This window comes from Oncorhynchus mykiss, chromosome 30 (assembly GCF_013265735.2).
Source record: "Oncorhynchus mykiss isolate Arlee chromosome 30, USDA_OmykA_1.1, whole genome shotgun sequence".
Classification (NCBI taxonomy): Eukaryota; Metazoa; Chordata; class Actinopteri; order Salmoniformes; family Salmonidae; genus Oncorhynchus; species Oncorhynchus mykiss.
The window spans coordinates 8,106,713-8,127,296 of NC_050570.1; the positions used below are offsets into that span (position 1 = coordinate 8,106,713).

A 20,584-nucleotide genomic window follows, 5' to 3' on the forward strand; every position below is an offset into this window, starting at 1 on the left:
GCCGACTCCGTTCGACACCCCTGCGTTTCCTGAGAGATGCACTGAGAGACGACCTATCAGTAAGTGGAAGCATAGACACCCTGAGGGATGACTGCTCTTAGAGATGACGTCAAACTTCGGATACATGCTGTAGTAGCAGAGAGGAAGAGACGAAGAGAGGGGTTTTACTAGGTCCACTAAAATAAGGAATTTTTGTATGGAGGTCAATGAGAGAGTGTTGAATTTTGATCAACAAAAAATGCAATTGCTAATTTGCTACTGTATGTGATGCCTAGAAGTTTCGTAATTGTATTTATTTTCGGTAATATCAATTACCCAAACAAAGACTTTCTTTTAAAAAAGTATACTTTGTCATAAGACTTTATATGGGCAAATAAAACTCATAGAATAAAAAGGAAAGTTAGAACATCTTCCTAAATCTGAGGCTGGTTTTAACCTTCCTTTGGAATTGTATCAACTCACCAGCCAAGGCGTTTACTTGCAACATATAGTTAAATACACTGAAGAGGAACAATGGGTACATATTGAAGATACGCTCATCCCCAAAATCTTCTTATGTGTATATTTTCAAGGGAAAAGCTGAGAACATTAACAACAAGGAATAAGGAAGAAAATGAAACGTATTTGCCATGGACCAATATCACTCCCTAAAAACACAACTTTATGGAACAAACCTAGGATAGCTTTTCAGAATTCACAGATAAATTGGTCTACATGGAAAACTATAAAGGCATAGAAACTGTAAATGACTTGGTAACAGGAAATACATTTATTTCAATGACAGAATTAAAAAGCAATTTTGGATTGATACATATGCAATTTTAAAGTTTCATATCACATAAATTCGAAATCTTTTGGACATCAGAGAAACCTTGAGGGAATCTTATTTGAGTCAGAAAAGGATGATCATATGACAGGTAAGATATACAAAACCTTGCAGAGAGCCAATCCAACTGACAATCTCTTAGAAACAAAATATAAACTATTGGAACCAATACTTTAAAATAACGTATGTTGGCACAAGTTGGAGGGAATGTTGAAGCATAACTAACGAAATTACAGTCAACGAAAATGTATGCTTAATCCAGTATAAACTAATGTATAGAATTTATTATACACAAGACAAAATTCACCAATGACAATGACTCATTCCCAATGAGCCATGCTTTCTGGGAATGCTATGGTGTCCAAAAGTGATGGGCGGAGCTAGAAAGTTGGCTGTCAGAAGTATTAGAATGTAAAACCTACTTTTAATCCGTCTGTCTGCATATTTCAAGACATGGCATATGGGGTTGTAGTGAGATACCCAATGGACTGGACGATTCTCTTCTCATCACTCATCTTGAAAAATAAACATACTAAAAACGTGGGAGTAAATCACTCCGACGCCATTAACACAATGGAAAAATAAAATGATTTGTTATTGAAATATTGTAATAGCATGTGTGACCAAGAAAAACAAATTGGTACAATTTAAGGCCATGTGGCAAACAATAATGCAGGCACTGTGGATGGGGGTGTGGCCAGGCACTGTGGATGGGGGTGTGGCCAGGCACTGTGGATGGAGGTGTGGCCAGACACTGTGGATGGGGGTGTGGCCAGGTACTGTGGATGGGGGTGTGGCCAGGCACTGTGGATGGAGGTGTGGCCAGACACTGGGGAGGAGGATGTGGCCAGGCACTGTGGATGGGGGTGTGGCCAGGCACTGTGGATGGAGGTGTGGCCAGGCACTGTGGATGGGGGTGTGGCCAGGCACTGTGGATGGGGGTGTGGCCAGGCACTGTGGATGGGGGTGTGGCCAGGCACTGTGGATGGGGGTGTGGCCAGGCACTGTGGATGGGGGTGTGGCCAGACACTGTGGATGGAGGTGTGGCCAGGCACTGTGGATGGGAGTGTGGCCAGACACTGGGGATGGGGGTGTGGCCAGACACTGGGGATGGAGGTGTGAGCATGCGAGTCTGGGCAGATGAGATGGAGTCATTATTTGTAAGTCTGTCTGTAAATTGTTGTTCGTATGTGTAACTGGTTTGGGGGAATTATTTTTTTTATTTAAAAAGTAATTTCGTAATGGTTAGGTTGTTATGAATGCACTGATATAAGTGGGTGTAAGTGGCATTTCGGCAACTTTGATAAAAACACCAACTTATATTGTTAAATAAAGGTTAAATAAAAATAATTGAAAATATATATACCGTAGTTGTGCCTGGATATAACCTGTTTTAGCATGGACATTGCCATTGAGGGACTACACCATGTTAAAGTAGTCAACTGGTGTAGAATCCTATGACTTGGGAGCAATAAGCCAATGAAGAAGAAAATGTACAACTTTAAAATGGAGATAGCCTCAATGGCGCTTCCCATGCTGTCACAGACAATATAATGGCACAGATACAAAAGGGAGTCCTCTATCTCTATGGTCTGTTGTTCACACACTTATATCTTCCATTCATTGGCTAGAATGGTCCCACCTGATTATCGCTTCCTCCCGCATGCCTTCCATCTTTGAGGGCATGTATTTCCATTGTTAGAGTGGTCACTTGAGAAAGTAGAAACCTTCCATCATCCCAGAGAAGAGTCCCCTAAGCAAGCTGGTCCTGGAGCTCTGTTCACAAACACACCCCACAGATCCCCAGGGCAGAAACACAATTAGACCCAACCAAATCCTGAGAAAACAAAAAGATAATTTACTTGACACATTGGAAAGAATTTGCAAAAAAACAGAGCAAACTAGAATGCTATTTGGCCCTAAACAGAGAGTACACAGTGGCAGAATACCTGACCACTGTGACTGACCCAAACTTAAGGAAAGCTTTAACTATGAACAGACTCAGTGAGCATAGCCTTGCTATTGAGAAAAGTCGCCGTAGGCAGACCTGGCTCTCAAGAGAAGACAGGCTATGTGCACACTGCCCACAAAATGAGGTGGAAACTGAGCTGCACTTCCTTACCTCTTGCCAAATGTATGATGACCATGTTAGAGACACATATTTCCCTCAGATTACACAGATCCACAAATAATTCATATTTATGTTTATTTATTTTCCCTTTTTTACTTTAACTATTTGCACATCATTACAACACTGTATATAAGATGACATTTGAAAAGTCTTTATTATTTTGGAACTTCTGTGAGTGTAATATGTACTGTTAACTTTTTATTGTTTATTTCACTTTTGTTTATCTACTTCACTTGCTTCGCCAATGTAAACACATGTTTCCCATGCCGATAAAGCCCCTTGAATTGAAAGGTGTCTGCAGAAGGGATAAGCCTAGATGTCCATGTCAAATCAAATCAAACTTTATTTGTCACATGCGCCGAATACAAGTCTAGACTTTACCGTGAAATGTTTACTTACAAACCCTTGACCAACAGTGCAGTTCAAGAAGAGTTAAGAAAATAATTACCAAATAGACTAAAATAAAAAGTAATAATTAAAAGTAACACAATAAGAATAACGAGGTTATATACAGGGGGAACCGGTACCGAGTCAGTGTACAGGGGTACAGGTTAGTTGAGGTCATTTGTACATGTAGGTGGGGGTGAAGTGACTATTCATAGATAATAAACAGCGAGTAGCAGCAGTGTACAAAAGGGGTGAATGTAAATTGTCCGGTGGCCATTTTATTAATTGTGTTGGGGAAGAGATTATCTCATGTGTTGTAAAAGTGAAAAGAATGTGAAGTGTTGCAATTGTGGTTGGAACCATTTTGGCATGTCCGACTAGGGCTCCCTGCCATCCAGGACCTCTATAGCAGGCGGTGTCAGAGAAAGGCCCTATAAATTGCCACCCAAGCCATAGACTGTTCTCTTTGCTACAGCACGGCAAGTGGTAAAGGTGCACCAAGTCTGGAACCAACATGACCCTGAACATATTCTACCCCCAAGCCATTAGACTGCTAAATAGTTAGTGAAATAGTTAACCAAATGGCAACCCAGATTATCTGCATTGACTCATCACATACACTGCTGCTACTGTTTACTATCAGTCGTTTTTTCCCTAGTTATATGTACATATTTACCTCAATTACCTAGTACCACTTGTATCAACGCGGTACTCATACCTATTTAGCCAAGTTATCATTTTACTCATTGTGTAATTATTAATACTTTCTTATATTACTTGTTTTACTTTTCTGTTATTTCTCTCATTTATTTCTCCCTGCATTGTTGGGAAGGGCTGTAAGGATGCGTTTCACTGTTAGTCCACACCTTTTGTCTACAAAGCATGTGACGAATAAAATTGTATTTTATTTTTACCTTGTTTTTACAACCCCTTCCAGTTGGTGGCGGCAATACACCTTTTTGGGGGATGTAGTTCGCCATGAAACGCACAAGAAGAAGAAGCAGAAGAAGACGTCGGTCACAGTAAGAACAATGGTTTGTCATACACATCTTTGATATTGTCGTCTTTCTAGAGTTTCCTCCCTCATTGTACTAGTGTTTGTGCTGTTGCCCAAGGTTTGGGATTTCCGACACTAGTTGAATAGCCCCAAATAGAATAGAAAGAATCCAAGCAAATTAGAGAATTGATTTGGTCTAGTAATATTTGTGGTTTCATTGTCTTGTCTCTAGCGAATTGTTTGCTCTCATAACTTAATTCACGGCGCATTTATAGTAAATCGTCAGTTTGAGCTCTGCATTTTCACAACATTTTTCTCGTTTGATTTATAGACGTGATGAGAACTAATGGAAAATGAGAACAATCGCCTCGTTGTGGCCACCAGCCCTGGCCGAAGTTTGGTGTTCTTTGACTTGGAGACAACAGGACTTGGTCAGTCACTCGATATTCTTGCTACATTACTGCAGCCTGTCGTGTTGTTGATATATTGTAGCAGTTTGTTTGGGGTCCCTACTTTTGCTCTTGCAACAGTGTATGAAGAACCAAGGTTGGCGCGATGTTTATACACTTTCAATCAAAGACAACGTTTACGTTTTTTCATAATCATTCGATATAATCATGTAGGGCAGGTGATATTCATTTCCCATAGTAGTGAGATCAGTCTGTCTTGGTTCTGGGGACCAACAAGACCTGCCAACATGCACGCATTTTGTGTACCAACTACGCAGTTCTCTGTCCATGTACGCAGGTACGAGACCCAAGTATTTTCTATATATTTTTTAAAACATTTTAATAAATAAATACACGGAGTAAATCTAACATCCCGATTCTCGAGCTGCAACACACAGACATGTGCGTAGTTTTGTCAACGGACATGGAGATGAATACATAATTATTCGACGTAGCTACCCAGTGTCTGTCTGCCCCTCGTTGTTATTGCAGCCAGTCAGTAAAGCTATGTCAGACGACGAGAGTGAGGAAACAGGCAGAGCAGTAACCCCGAAACTCCAAAAAAGCAGAATACACGCGCCTGAGAAGTTCCTTCCTCGATACCAGAAGTGGTCATGCTTGACGCAATCCAAGCTATCGTATCATGCATTTTATACTTTGTGCAAGTATGATGACATCAGTCATCAAGGAACCTCAGGTAAGTGCTTACGTATAAGGATGCTAAATGATTTGATCCTAAGAAATATTGGATAATATTACTGTTGCCCATATTACTTAGTGATTTGAATAAATGGGTCATATAAAATGAATACAGCCATGGCCATGTTATTTTCCCACTCAATTTATTGTACAATGTCCCTATGTCATTTTTAGATTGTAGACATCATGTGGATGGGAAAGGGCATCAGAAGCTACTGGCAGCTACAGCATCAACATCATGTGGATGGGGAAAGGGCATCAGAAGCTACTGGCAGCTACAGCATCAACATCATGTGGATGGTGAAAAGGCATCAGAAGCTACAGCATCAACATCATTTGGATGGTGAAAAGGCATCAGAAGCTACAGCATCAACATCATGTGGATGGGAAAAGGCATCAGAAGCTACTGGCAGCTACAGCATCAACATCATGTGGATGGGGAAAAGGCATCAGAAGCTACTGGCAGCTACAGCATCAACATCATGTGGATGGGGAAAGGCATCTACAGCATCAACATCATGTGGATGGGAAAAGGCATCAGAAGCTACTGGCAGCTACAGCATCAACCCCAGCTATAGAAACCTTTGAAGCCAGTGATTTTTATTTATTTAATTTGTATTGAACCTTTATTTAACTAGGCAAGCCAGTTAAGAACAAATTCTTATTTACAACGATGGCCTAGGAACAGTGGGTTAACTGCCTTGTTCAGGGGCAGAACAACAGATTTTTACCTTGTCAGCAAAGGGATTCGATCTAGCAACCTTTCGGTTACTGGCCCAACGCTCTAACCACTAGGCTACCCGCCCCATCGAATCCTCAAGCTGACAAGGTAAAAATCTGTCGTTCTGCCTAGTTAAATAAAATAAAAATCTGGGCTGAAACTCTCTTTACGGCATATATTGTTGCACACAACCTGCTGTTGTGTGGCAGACCATGCAGGGCCCCGTTTTCAGAAGATGTTTCCCAACAGTGACATCACAAAGCAGTATGGCTGTGTCAGGACGAAGACCGCAAACATCAAAACACTGGCCCTTGATAATGAGCAAGGATTCACAGAGGCAATGAAGAGGTGTCCTTTCAGCCTGGCTACCGATGGCCGATACCGACACGGAGCATGTCAAAATGTAACTGATTGTATTTACGGCTCTTCGATGCAAGTATGGGCAAGGAAGTCGTGTTATGTGAATCGAGAGAGAGTCTACAGGAAGAGCTGTAATTGACACTGAAATGAAGAAGAGGAGCATTCCGTGGTGCAATTGTGAGGTTTTTTTTAGTGGATAATGCTGCTGTCTTACAAGGTCTGGGAAAAGGGGTGGCGACCTGAAATGAGAATGTGTACTTGGTTGGTTGTGCCTGCCATTTGCTACACATAGCTGCAGAGAGGGCGTCGAGGCAACTCCGTGTTAATACTGAAGACTTTCTCTTAACCATCTTTTACTATCTCGACAAGAGTAGCAAGAGGAAGGCTTCTCTGTTTGACACTGATGTCAGGAAGATTTTGAAGCTGGTATCTACAAGATGGTTGTCCCTTGGCCAGTGTATCCACTGCCTTCTGCAGCAATGGGATCCTCTGTGTTCTTTGCTGATGAGGTATCGGAGAAAGACCACTGTGCCCCCGAGCTTCACCACAACAGCCACATCCTCGTCCTCACTTGAGCCCTCTGCTAGGCAGCCCAAGAGTTTTTCCTCCTCCTCCACCACCACATTGCCAATGCCACGGCTCAAGCCCCCAGCTGACTCTACGAAGCCCCCAGCTGACTCTACTCCACCGGGCTCCCCCGAGCCTCCACCTGGCTCCCCCGAGCCCCTAGATCCCTCACCTGGCTCCCCCGAGCCCCCACCGGGCTCCTCTGGAAGCAAAGTCATGCCATCCTCCTCCCCCGAGCCCCCACCCTGCTCCCCTGAGCCCCCACCTGGCTCCCCCGAGCCCCCACCGGGCTCCCCCGAGCCCGGATCCCTCACCTGGCTCCCCCGAGCCCTCACCTGGCTCCCCGAGCCCTCACCTGGCTCCTCCGAGCCCCCACCGGGCTCCCCCGAGCCCTCACATGGCTCCCCCGAGCCCTCACCAGGCTCTCCCGAGCCCTCACCTGGCTCCTCTGGAAGCAAAGTCATGCCATCCTCCATCAAATGTGGACCTACTGACAAAACCTTCGACCTGACTCTCAGTATCTGTTCAAGCAAAGGGATATTGGGGTCAAAGTGGCAACCCAAAAGGCAGAGAAGAATGAAAAAGGACCAAAAGATCTTACAAATCCTGAGAAAGTCCTAAAATCTCTCACAGATCCGGTATCAAAAATCTATGCATACTTTTTTTACAGAGAGCCATATCAATTTTTTTATGTCGGAAATCTGATTCTGCAACGAGAGGAGCCGTGTGTTCAAATTTGACTGTCAATTTTAGAGATGCAACTGCAGAAACTAATGTTGTCCTTCTATACAAGCCAGACACTGTCACTACCCTTATGATGGCAGAAACGAGTAGTGGTGTCAAGTCTACACACTACCTGGAGAGCCCAAAACCAGCTTCCTGACGAGCTGTCCATTGGCCAGGACACCCGCACCTACATAGGAAGCCTTCTAGGCAGATGTCAGAAACATATTTTCTTCTGCAGTAGACTACATGTTGCTGAAATGTCCATTTGTAGATGTGCTCCTCCAGCATGCAGCGGTTGCTGACATTGCCAAGAGGCAGACTGCCAAGTTCTCATCCCTCAACCTTTTTCATGGCACGGATCAGGCCTGGAGAGAAATCGGCCCAATGAGAAGGGGGGGGCCAGCCTGGTCTACTCCCACCTTTCGGCTGTGATGCTGGGGATATTGGTCATATTCCACAGCAACGCAGACTGTGAAGAAGGTTTCAATGATTGCCAGAGGAACTGTTTGCCATAGAGAAGTCTACCCTGATGCTATGCTGCGTAAGGCTAAATCTGCTAGCTACCAGGCAAATCTGTCTAGGAAATGGAAGATTTGTTCTCACCCACCGTTTCCTGTCGTAGCCTTTTCCTTTTTATTATGGATAGCATGCTGATTTGATACTGATGCTCTGCTCAAACATTTGTTCTTATCATATCAGAGTTTAAAAATAAATATCGTGTCTTAGACATTTTGTACCTAAACAAATAACTTATTATTTGTTTTAATGAAATAAAATAAAACTCCAAGAATAAAGGCCCTTTGTGTGTTCTTTCCAATGACATCATGTTAGTGACGTTTTACCGTATGTGTAAATAGAATGCTGTCAAGGTATTCCAACCTTGTATAGACTTGATTTGGTACAATTCTATAATTGCAATCAGACTCACAAACAGCGTGTGTGCGGGGGGGGGGGGGGGAGAACCCCTATTCGGCACGTGCTATGCCTGCGAGTTGAATCTCCAATTTGCCGCGCATCTAGTACTCTAAAAAGTTGGACAAGGTTGGCAGGTCTGCAACAGGCTTTTGTCTCAGGCAGCCCAGAACTAACACAGATAGAATCAAAGAATATCACTGATTTGAATTCACCTTGAATCAGGTGTGTAGATCTGTAGTGGAAGAAAACCCTCAACCCCTGTGGGTCTCCAGGACCGGGACTGAACATTTCTAACCTAATGTTATGTGAACGTCTTAATCATTTCTATACGGGCTATCGTGGTCTTGAAAACTGATTGAGTGTTTGTAATGCTTGTCATTCCAACAGGTCAGAGCTGTGAAATCGTTCAGCTGGCTGCAGTAAGTGGGCGTCACTCCCTGAACCTCTACACTGTCCCTCGATGTCGGATGCAGCGTGGAGCCGCCAAGGTCACAGGCTTCAGAGTCTGGAGGCACAGGCTCTACCACCATCGCTGCCCTGTCCTGACCAACTCCCTCAAAGAAGTCCTAGTCTCCTTCATAGCCTTCTTGCGCATGCTGGACCGCCCAATTGTCGTTGGTCACAATATCCGTCGCTTCGACTGCCCTGTGCTAGCTAGAGGGCTTGATGAGTTTGACCTTAAAGCTGAGTTCCAGTTCGCAGTTTCTGGTTGCTTGGACACGCTCCCGTTGGCGCGAGAGATTCTGAAGGGACGCGGACTCCAGAGTTTTCGTCAGGAAAACCTTGTTCGGATAGTGGTTGGCATCTCCTACGAGGCGCATGATGCCTTGGAGGATGTGCGGGCACTGCAGAGGCTCTATGGTGCCCTCAGGCCCACGCCAGAGCAGGTCCTCAGGCAGAGCTTCACCCTGGACACCATGGCAGAGCCAGCACCCAAGCAGCCCCCTGCAGCCAAGGCCAAGGGGTCATGTAGGGCAACAGGTCAGTGGCCCCTGTGGAAGAACTTTAAACAGGAAGTGAAGGTCACAGAGGGACCCAAAGGGGGCACCACAGGCCAGGGTGATGCAACTCTTATAATGGATAATGGTTGTAAATGAAACTAAATGGGCATTATCACGTTGTGGAGATTATAAATATAATTACAGACGCTCAGTTAAATCATTTAAGGTTCTGACTTTGTGATGGATTGTAATGTGTTTGTGTAATTGTTTTTAAATTCAATATGTTTTCAGAAAATAAAGCTGTTATTTTGTTTTTTAAAACACTTCAACCTGTTAGGGGAATTCAACCGGAGATGGGCTAGAACAGTTACCTGCTACCCTCCCAGGGTAAGTGTTAGCCATAGCATTTACACTGAGATATCTATCAAACGTCTTAGAATAGGGAGTGCTGATTTTATGATCAGGTTTGCCTTCTTAAATCCCTATGAATAATATTACATGGAGATGGGACCTAATCCTAGATCAGCATCCCTACTCTGAGATGCTCTCCTTTCCAAATTCTACTTTACCAATAAAGTTATGGGCTTGTTACATTTGTTGAGGGATAAAAGTACATTCAAAAGGTGTGTAGTAGGCTAGAAATGTATCTTCTTTTGAGAAAAGGGGATTGGCAAGATTAGAACCTGTGACCTTCTGGAACCTATCCCACTGTGGCAGTAGGGGGAAGTGCACCACCCTTGTTATTTCACGTATTTAAAGAGACACTAACATACTCACACAGGGGAGAAGCCATATCACTGCTCCCAGTGTGGGAATAATTACACGCCCTCTGGTGCCTTAAAGAGACACTAACATACTCACACAGGAGAGAAGCCATATCACTGCTCCCAGTGTGGGAATAATTACACGCCCTCTGGTGCCTTAAAGAGACACTAACATACTCACACAGGAAAGAAGCCATATCACTGCTCCCAGTGTGGGAAGAATTTCAGCGTCCAGCATAATTTTAAGAGTCACCAGCTCACTCGTACAGGAGAAAAAACATACATTTGATCTACTATTTATTAGGTTGCCCAATAAGCTGCTGGCGAGACGGTGGCTACTCTTCCTGGGGTCCAAACAGGAAACACAAATAAAATACATCAATATATACAAAGCACTACATTTACATTACAATTTAATCATTTAGCAGATGCTCCCATCCAGAGAGACTTGCAGCTAGTGCATTCATCTTAAGATAGCCATGCGAGACAACCACATACCACAGTCGTATCCGAACCTTGTATCACATACATAATCCAATGCAAAATACAGTGCCTTGCGAAAGTATTCGGCCCCCTTGAACTTTGCGACCTTTTGCCACATTTCAGGCTTCAAACATAAAGATATAAAACTGTATTTTTTTGTGAAGAATCAACAACAAGTGGGACACAATCATGAAGTGGAACAACATTTATTAGATATTTCATTTCAAACTTTTTTAACAAATCAAAAACTGAAAAATTGGGCGTGCAAAATTATTCAGCCCCCTTAAGTTAATACTTTGTAGCGCCACCTTTTGCTGCGATTACAGCTGTAAGTCGCTTGGGGTATGTCTCGATCAGTTTTGCACATCGAGATACTGAAATTTTTTCCCATTCCTCCTTGCAAAACAGCTCGAGCTCAGTGAGGTTGGATGGAGAGCATTTGTGAACAGCAGTTTTCAGTTCTTTCCACAGATTCTCGATTGGATTCAGGTCTGGACTTTGACTTGGCCATTCTAACACCTGGATATGTTTATTATTGAACCATTCCATTGTAGATTTTGCTTTATGTTTTGGATCATTGTCTTGTTGGAAGACAAATCTCCGTCCCAGTCTCAGGTCTTTTGCAGACGCCATCAGGTTTTCTTCCAGAATGGTCCTGTATTTGGCTCCATCCATCTTCCCATCAATTTTAACCATCTTCCCTGTCCCTGCTGAAGAAAAGCAGGCCCAAACCATGATGCTGCCACCACCATGTTTGACATTGGGGATGGTGTGTTCAGGCTGATGAGCTGTGTTGCTTTTACGCCAAACATAACGTTTTGCATTGTTGCCAAAAAGTTCAATTTTGGTTTCATCTGACCAGAGCACCTTCTTCCACATGTTTGGTGTGTCTCCCAGGTGGCTTGTGACAAACTTTAAACAACATTTTTTATGGATATCTTTAAGAAATGGCTTTCTTCATGCCACTCTTCCATAAAGGCCAGATTTGTGCAATATACGACTGATTGTTGTCCTATGGACAGAGTCTCCCACGTCAGCTGTAGATCTCTGCAGTTCATCCAGAGTGATCATGGGCCTCTTGGCTGCATCTCTGATCAGTCTTCTCCTTGTATGAGCTGAAAGTTTAGAGGGACGGCCAGGTCTTGGTAGATTTGCAGTGGTCTGATACTCCTTCCATTTCAATATTATCGCTTGCACAGTGCTCCTTGGGATGTTTAAAGCTTGGGAAATCTTTTTGTATCCAAATCCGGCTTTAAACTTCTTCACAACAGTATCTCGGACCTGCCTGGTGTGTTCCTTGTTCTTCATGATGCTCTCTGCACTTTTAACGGACCTCTGAGACTATCACAGTGCAGGTGCATTTATACAGAGACTTGATTACACACAGGTGGATTGTATTTATCAACATTAGTCATTTAGGTCAATGGATCATTCAGAGATCCTCACTGAACTTCTGGAGAGAGTTTGCTGCACTGAAAGTAAAGGGGCTGAATAATTTTGCACGCCCAATTTTTCAGTTTTTGATTTGTTAAAAAAGTTTGAAATATCCAATAAATGTCGTTCCACTTCATGATTGTGTCCCACTTGTTGTTGATTCTTCACAAAAAAATACAGTTTTATATCTTTATGTTTGAAGCCTGAAATGTGGCAAAAGGTCGCAAAGTTCAAGGGGGCCGAATACTTTCGCAAGGCACTGTAAATAAAAATGTCTGTGTTTGTCTTCACAGTCCCTGTAATGCCGTATGGTGTTCTTTTATCCGTTTTTTATCTGGTTTTAATGCTAGCTTGAGTTACCTGGGTGACAGAGTCATGTAGTCATGGCTATATTTAATACTGTGCGTTTCCCAGCCGCTGTTCTGGACCTGGGTACTGTAAAGAAACCTCAGGTTGCATGTCTTGTGTTGTACAGATGAGTGTCTGAACTGTGTACCAACTGCTTGAACAGACAGCTCGGTCACATCAACACTTTGCACAAAGACCAATAGTGACGCAGTCAATCTCTCCTTAACATTGAACCAGTGGAGATTGACATACACGTCACTGACGTTCACATCTAAGTGCCATATGTGCTGCTCTGTTCTGGACCAACTGCAATTTGCCAATGTCTTTCTTTGCCGCACCTGACAACTAGGGCCTGTAGGACGTGTCTGGTTGACTGAGAAGTCAAGAAATCAGTCTTATCATGGACAGACCTCTTCCCAATTTAAGAAAGGGAAAGGGGGATACAACCACTGAGTCTATATTTTCACCATGACAGCATGCTATCTAGGGTAACACCCAGCGGTTTAATCTCCTCAACTTGCTCAATAGCCACATTATAAAAATACAAAAATGCTTTTAGTTTTTTAGGTATTTCGCACCAGTCTATTGCTAGTTACTCATTATAAAACTGACTGTAGCTCTATGTTAAGGGTGTTTTATTTATTTTACTGTTGTAGCCGACGTGTATACTGTTGAGTAATCAGCATGCATAGACACACGGGCTTTATTCAAGGTCATTGGAAGTTTATTTGTAAAAACCAAAAACAATAATGGACCTAGCCAGCTGCCCTGTGGTACACCACACTCAACCGAATTTGCATCAGAGAATGTTCCTTTAAAGAAAACCCTCTGTGTTCTATTAGACAGGTAACTCTCAATCCATGATAAATCAGAGGATGTTAATCCATAACACCTACGTTTGCTATGATCAATGTTGGAGCCATTGAAGGGTGCTTTACGGAATGAGTGTTGCTTCCCTCCAGGCCTGAGGGCACTATAACTACACTGAACAAAAATAGAAACGCAACATGTAAAGTGTTGGTCGCATGTTTCATGAGCTAAAATAAAAGATCCAGTAATTTTCCATACTCACAAAAAGCTTATTTCTCTCAAAATTTGGTGCACAATTTTATTTACATCCCTGTTAGTGAACATTTCTTATTTTTCCAGGATAATCCATCCACCTGACAGGTGTGACATATCAAGAAGCGTGATCATTACACAGGTGTACTTTGTGCTGGAGACAATAAAAGGCCACTCTAAAATGTGCAGTTTTGTCACGCAACACAATGTCACAGATGTCTCAAGTTTTGAGGGAGCGTGCAATTGGCATGCTGACTGCAGAAATGTCCATCAGAGCTGTTGTCAGATAATTGAATGTTAATTTCTCTACCATAAGCCGCCCCCAACATTGTTTTAGAGAATTTGGTAGTACGCCCAACCGGCCTCACAACTGCAGACCACGTGTAACCACGCCAGCCCAGGACCTTCACATCCGGCTTCTTCACCTGCAGGATCGTCTGAGATCAGCCACCCGGACAGCTGATTAAACTGTGGGTTTGCACAACCAAAGAATTTCCACACAAACTGTCTCAGGGAAGATAATCTGCGTGCTGGTTGTCCTCACCAGGGTCTTGACCTGACTGCAGTTCAACGCCGTAACCAGTGGGCAAATGCTCACCATCAGTGCCCACTGGCACCCTGGATAAGTGTGCTCTTCACGGATTAATCCCGGTTTCAACTGTACCAGGCATATGGCAGACAGCATGTATGGCGTTGTGTGGGCGAGCGGTTTGCTGATGTCAAAGTTTTAAACAGAGTGACCCATGGTCGGGTTATGGCATGTACAGACATATGCTATGCACAACGACACTGCTCAAAAAAATAAAGGGAACATTAAACAACACAATGTAACTCCAAGTCAATCACACTTCTGTGAAATCAAACTGTCCACTTAGAAAGCAACACTGATTGACAATACATTTCACATGCTGTTGTGCAAATGGAATAGACAACAGGTGGAAATTATAGGCATTTAGCAAGACACCCCCAATAAAGGAGTGGTTCTGCAGGTGGGGACCACAGACCACTTCTCAGTGCCTATGCTTCCTGGCTGATGTTTTGGTCACTTTTGAATGCTGGCGGTGCTTTCACTCTAGTGGTAGCATGAGACGGAGTCTACAACCCACACAAGTGGCTCAGGTAGTGCAGCTCATCCAGGATGGCACATCAATGCGAGATGTGGAAAGAACGTTTGCTGTGTCTGTCAGCGTAGTGTCCAGAGCATGGAGGCGCTACCAGGAGACAGACCAGTACATCAGGAGACGTGGAGGAGGCCATAGGAGGGCAACAACCCAGCAGCAGGACCGCTACCGCCGCCTATGTGCAAGGAGGAGCAGGAAGAGCACTGCCAGAGCCCTGCAAAATGACCTCCAGCAGGCCACAAATGTGCATGTGTCTGCTCAAACGGTCAGAAACAGACTCCATGAGGGTGGTATGAGGGCCCGACGTCCACAGGTGGGGGTTGTGCTTACAGCCCAACACCGTGCAGGACATTTGTCATTTTCCAGAGAACACCAAGATTGGCAAATTCACCACTGGCGCCCTGTGCTCTTCACAGATGAAAGCAGGTTCACACTGAGCACATGTGACAGTCTAGAGACGCCGTGGAGAACGTTCTGCTGCCTGCAACATCCTCCAGCATGACCGGTTTGGTGGTGGGTCAGTCATGGTGTGGGGTGGCATTTCTTTGGGGGGGCCGCACAGCCCTCCATGTGCTTGCCAGACGTAGCCTGACTGCCATTAGGTACCGAGATGAGATCCTCAGACCCCTTGTGAGACCATATGCTGGTGCGGTTGGCCCTGGGTTCCTCCTAATGCAAGACAATGCTAGACCTCATGTGGCTGGAGTGTGTCAGCAGTTCCTGCAAGAGGAAAGCATTGATGCTATGGACTGGCCCGCCCGTTCCCCAGACCTGAATCCAATTGAGCACATCTGGGACATCATGTCTCGCTCCATCCACCAACGTCACGTTGCACCACAGACTATCCAGGAGTTGGCGGATGCTTTAGTCCAGGTCTGGGAGGAGATCCCTCAGGAGACCATCCGCCACCTCATCAGGAGCATGCCCAGGCGTTGTAGGGAGGTCATACAGGCACGTGGAGGCCACACACACTACTGAGCCTAATTTTGACTTGTTTTTTTAAGGACATTACATCAAAGTTGGATCAGCCTGTAGTGTGGTTTTCCACTTTAATTTTGAGTGTGACTCCAAATCCAGAGCTCCATGGGTTGATACATTTGATTTCCGTTGATCATTTTTGTGTGATTTTGTTGTCAGCACATTCAACTATGTAAAGAAAAAAGTATTTAATAAGAATATTTCATTCATTCAGATCTAGGATGTGTTATTTTAGTGTTCCCTTTATTTTTCTGAGCAGTGTATAATAAACTATACACAATTCATGGAAGCTGAAAATGTCCCAGTACTTCCATGGCCTACATACTCACAAGACATGTCACTCATTGAGCATGTTTGGGATGCTCTGGATCAATGTGGACTACAGCGTGTGCGCGTTCCCACCAATATCGAGCAACTTCGCACAGCCATTGAAGGGGAGTGGGAGAACATTCCACAGACCACAATCAACAGCCTGATCAACTTAATGCAAAGGATGGCACTGTATGAAGCAAATGGTGATCACACCAAATACTGACTGATTTTCTGATCCACGCCCCTACCTTTTTATTTACCTCTACGGGATTGGTGTCCCCCCTGTGGGACTTTTGAGCTAACGTGCGCTAATTTGGTTAGCATGACATTGTAAGGAACAAGACAAATTCCCCGGACATAGAGATGTCTTATATGGGCAGAAAGTTTAAATTCTTGTTACTCTAACTGCACTGTCCAATTTACAGTAGCTATTACATTGACATAATACCATGCTATTGTTTGACAGTGCACAGTTATGTACTTGAAAATGTAACTAAAACCAATTAGGAACATTTGGGCAGACTTGATACAACATTTGGACCAGTAATGCAATGGTTCATTGGATCAGTATAAAACATTGCAAACACACTGCTTCCATCTAGTGGCCAAAATCTAAATTGCTCCTAAACTGCAATAATACATTGTGGCCTTTCTCCTGCATTTCTAAGAAGATAAAACATTATTGAATGTGTTACATTACTTTTACATTTCCACAAACTTCAAAGTGTTTGGTTTCAAATGGTATCAAGAATATGTATATCCTTGCTTCAGGTCCAGAGCTACAGGCAGTTAGATTTGGGTATGTCAATTTAGGCAAGATTTTTTTTAAAGGGTCCGATCCTTAAGGAGGTATCTGTGACCAACAGATGCATATATGTATTCCCAGTCATGTGACATCCATAGATTAGGGCCTAATGAATTTGTTTAAATTGACTGATTTCCTTATGTGAACTGTAACTCAGTAAAACCGTTGAAATTGTTGCATGACTGTTTGAGCCATACAGTATCCTTTGTGAACTTCAACGGACAGGCCTAGCTTGATCCTAGATCTGTTTGTGCTTTTCTGCTATGGTCGTTGTCATGCCAAACATGACATATTTGGCGGCTATACAGCACAAACAGATCTGGGACCAGGCTAGTTGGGGTCTAGCTATATGAGGAAGTGTAAAGGTGTCACAAAAATAAAATACTTGTTGTATAATGCTCTCACCATCCTCAGTGACTCTTTTCACCAGCATGTCGAGTTGGTCCACAAACACCTTTTTCTCACAGTTCATCATGCAGGCGAAGCACTTCTTGAGGGCCAGCGAGATGCGGAGATCCTCCCCGATACTGCTCTGCCGTTCCTCCGCCGCCTCCTTTCCGACAAGGGTGTGAAACTCTGGGATAGCTGGGATGGACACACAGACAGACAATAGTAACACACATGTATCCTTTAAAGGCCATTAACGAGTATCATTGATCTCCACTTTATTTATCTTGAAGTGAAGGAAATCACTGAACTGAGAGGTTGAATACATTTTAAAACATGGAATATAAAACAATGATAATGGACAATCTGAAAGATATACTAGATTTCTTATCAGCCAAAATATTTTTTACGCCATAATTACATAAAAAAAAAAACACAAAAATAACAAATGACCATGTTTTGTAATGTTTCCAAAACAAGAAATGTATTAGTAAGAAGTAATGTGGTATATTGCTCAATTTCATTTCATTTTTTGTGACCGGAGTCTTTAAACCAAAATATCAGTTGAGAAGACAAAATGTTCAGCTGTGGGAGGTTACCGTGGCAACGGGGCCACTCCAGTTGTGTCAGGTGTGTCTGTGAGATTTGTAATCTGACTAGGGTGTCTTTTTCGCTATAAATTGCAGCAGCAGACTCAAACTAACGTTGGAAAAACAACAGAGCTTGTGAACAAAACCAATGTAAATAGCCCCCCCCCCCCAAAAAAAAAAAAACACGCTGACAAAGTCTCACTTTGTCGTCTTTAGAGTAAATAAGACCAACAATGAAACTATCAGCACTTCACTCATTCAGCTCCCCCACCAGGCAGTGTGTTTGCCCGGGGTGGGATATAGGATTCCTATTTCTTTGTGCGATTAGCGGTTAAGAAACAAAACAAAACAGCTACTGCTGCATTTGTCTTCTATAAATCTCAAGTCGACATGTACTCATACTTTACTTTTGACTATTTGTGAATGTGACGCTCCGCACTGTAGATCATTGCAAATTGACCACCCGACAACGTGACTGGTGAAACAGATATTCTTACCCGCCAATAACTAAAGCTACCCGCATTCGACGAATGTTCATTTTCATGCCATGTATGCCACTCACATTTGAGAAAGCCAATGATCTCTTCCACGGGTCTGAAGCCACAGAGGCCTTCAAATTGAGTAAGTGCGATGGCCATCTCAGGCTTGTGGTTGTTGTCATGGTAATGCTCTGGAAACTGGGCATGGAGCCATCCAGGCAACTCCTGATGTGTGGACCAATGGGGAAAGGAAATAAAATGTGAAAATAAAATCTGCCCATTCACCACTGCGTTGGACTTTGTGTTTCCCACTGATAAAATGTCACCACTCCCAAACTATTGACCTTTAGGACGCTGTAGCTAAATAAATAATGACTTGTGAAAATGACAGGCATTGAAGGAGCTTTATTTGTTTATTTAACCTTTAGTTAAGTAACTAGGCAAGTCGGTTAAGAACAAATTCTTATTTATAATGACGGCCCACTCCGGCCAAACTCTCCCCTAACCCGGACTACACTTGGCCAAATGTGTGCCGCCCTATGGGACTACCGATCAATGCCGGTTGTATGTAGTGACGCCTCTAGCACTGCCATGCCTTAGACCGCTACGGCCGCTCAGCCAAAGTCCTGAAGGGACCAATCCGTGAAAACCAATCTGCAGGACAGGAATAATACATTGTCTGGAGAAAACCACTACTTATTGCATATCTCATTCCACCTTCAGAGTGGGGTCACATCACAGGCATATTTTACACCTTGTCGTCTCGGGGATTCGAACAAGCAACCTTTTGGTTACCAGCAAAATACTCTAACCGCTAGGCTACCTGCCCAACATCCAGAAAGGAGAAAAAAAGAAACAGTAACAATGATCAGGGGAGAGACAAAATGGGATAAATATGTCTCATCTCTTACTTCCTCCATCGCTGGAACGTCAGCGTTCACAGTAGTTCTGATGTCATTCTATGGGCTCAATCTTATCACTTACAAACCATCACTTTCAAATGAAAATAGTTTTTTCTAATCAAACTTTGACCTAGTCTACATTAGTTTAGGGAATGTTTCCAAATGATTGTGCTTTTAATTATTGGCCTAGCTAGTGCCATTAATACACATTGAATTGTGTCCTCAATTTGGTATTGAAAACATGTATATATGTATTAAATAAATCTGAGACGTCTGTGTCCCAAAACATATATTTTTAGATAAATAAAGGTTCAATACATGTTTGTTTTTTTATCTACAAATGGCGCACTGTACTTGACTATCCAAAAAACGTAACTGTCATTCTCGTATGTAGCCTACCTCTGCGCACTAAACTCAATTTCAGGAAGTAACCAATGAAAGAAAGAGGAGCTGATCAAGCGATAGGAGGACTCTATTGTTTCTACTTTGAGAAGATATTATAAAAACGCTATTAAAATGTCGGAATTTGAAGATAACCCATTTGCAGAATCGTACGACATCAACCCTTTTCAGGTAATACGCTTTTATTATAATTTTTTTTTTAACAAGTGTTGATACAAAGTTGGCGCTAACTTTTCACCAAGTCTTGCTTCAAAGTAACACACAGGAAACGTGTTGGGTGTATCTGGGTGTGTAGCATGATTGACAAGGGTTTAGCCACTCATTTGTCTCCAGTTCAGGTTGGGTTTTCCCCATCTCCCTCAGATACAAGAAGTTGCAAAAGTAACGGTGTACATTTGATAAAGGAAATAGCGTACAAACTGATAAATAAGACCGTTAGTCTACTACGCTTTCTCAGCAAAGAATGCTAAATAGTTACAAAGTAGGCCCTATAGGCTACGTTATGAGCGCACTGTCAGTGAATGCATCTTTTTTTCCCCATGAACCTACACAATGCGGTTTAGCTTTAGATGTGAACAAACGTCACAGCCTCCAGGACGCCTACTACCGTTCAGTTGCACCTTTTACAATATCTCCCAATAGAACTCAGCAAAATGGAATCTCAAAACACCAATTAAGGCTACAAAGTCACTTCACTCCAAACACAGAATGTGGGTGTGAAATGTAACGGAACAAAAGCGTAGCCTCTAACCATGTGTCTGATTTATCTGAGGAATAAAACTACCAAGCAGAGATAGG

At 43.2% G+C, this 20,584-nt stretch overlaps 3 protein-coding genes across 5 annotated transcripts in view; 2 read left to right on the top strand and 1 right to left on the bottom strand.

Moving 5' to 3' along the window:
* Nucleotides 1-1,819: 1,819 nt before the first annotated feature.
* Nucleotides 1,820-18,651, bottom strand: LOC118945775 (mannose-6-phosphate isomerase-like). The gene is made up of 3 exons (XM_036968620.1): nt 18,566-18,651; nt 17,432-17,611; nt 1,820-2,602 (listed from the first exon to the last, which is right to left on the bottom strand). The coding sequence occupies exons 1-3, from the start codon at nt 18,639-18,641 to the stop codon at nt 2,580-2,582; spliced, it is 279 nt and encodes a 92-aa protein (XP_036824515.1). The 5' UTR covers nt 18,642-18,651; the 3' UTR covers nt 1,820-2,579.
* On the top strand, nt 4,268-10,160 carry trex4 (three prime repair exonuclease 4). 3 transcript variants are annotated; one of them, XM_036968617.1, is made up of 3 exons: nt 4,268-4,378; nt 4,673-4,772; nt 9,166-10,160. In XM_036968617.1, the coding sequence occupies exons 2-3, from the start codon at nt 4,688-4,690 to the stop codon at nt 9,873-9,875; spliced, it is 795 nt and encodes a 264-aa protein (XP_036824512.1). In that variant the 5' UTR covers nt 4,268-4,378; nt 4,673-4,687; the 3' UTR covers nt 9,876-10,160. The 3 variants fall into 3 exon arrangements, with proteins under 3 accessions (XP_036824512.1, XP_036824513.1, XP_036824514.1); XM_036968618.1 differs by having other exon boundaries at nt 4,275-4,366; XM_036968619.1 differs by having other exon boundaries at nt 4,377-4,459.
* A 959-nt stretch (nt 18,652-19,610) lies between the features above and the next one.
* Nucleotides 19,611-20,584, top strand: part of LOC110522720 (secretory carrier-associated membrane protein 2) — a 29,177-nt gene continuing 28,203 nt past the window's right edge. Inside the window, 1 exon segment of the mRNA XM_036968616.1 lies at nt 19,611-19,957. Coding sequence (XP_036824511.1) covers nt 19,901-19,957 — 57 coding nt within the window. The 5' untranslated portion in view covers nt 19,611-19,900.

Bases quoted from the DNA above. Each gene is read 5' to 3' on its own strand.
- LOC118945775 (XM_036968620.1), bottom strand. From the start codon at position 18,641: ATGGCCATCGCACTTACTCAATTTGAAGGCCTCTGTGGCTTCAGACCC. The intron at 17,612-18,565 runs GTGAGTGGCATA...TGTCCATCCCAG, and splicing joins GATCATTGGCTTTCTCAAAT to CTATCCCAGAGTTTCACACC. The intron at 2,603-17,431 runs GTGAGAGCATTA...GTTTGTGAACAG, and splicing joins GAAAAGAGTCACTGAGGATG to AGCTCCAGGACCAGCTTGCT.
- trex4 (XM_036968617.1), top strand. From the start codon at position 4,688: ATGGAAAATGAGAACAATCGCCTCGTTGTGGCCACCAGCCCTGGCCGA. The intron at 4,773-9,165 runs GTCAGTCACTCG...TCATTCCAACAG, and splicing joins CTTGGAGACAACAGGACTTG to GTCAGAGCTGTGAAATCGTT.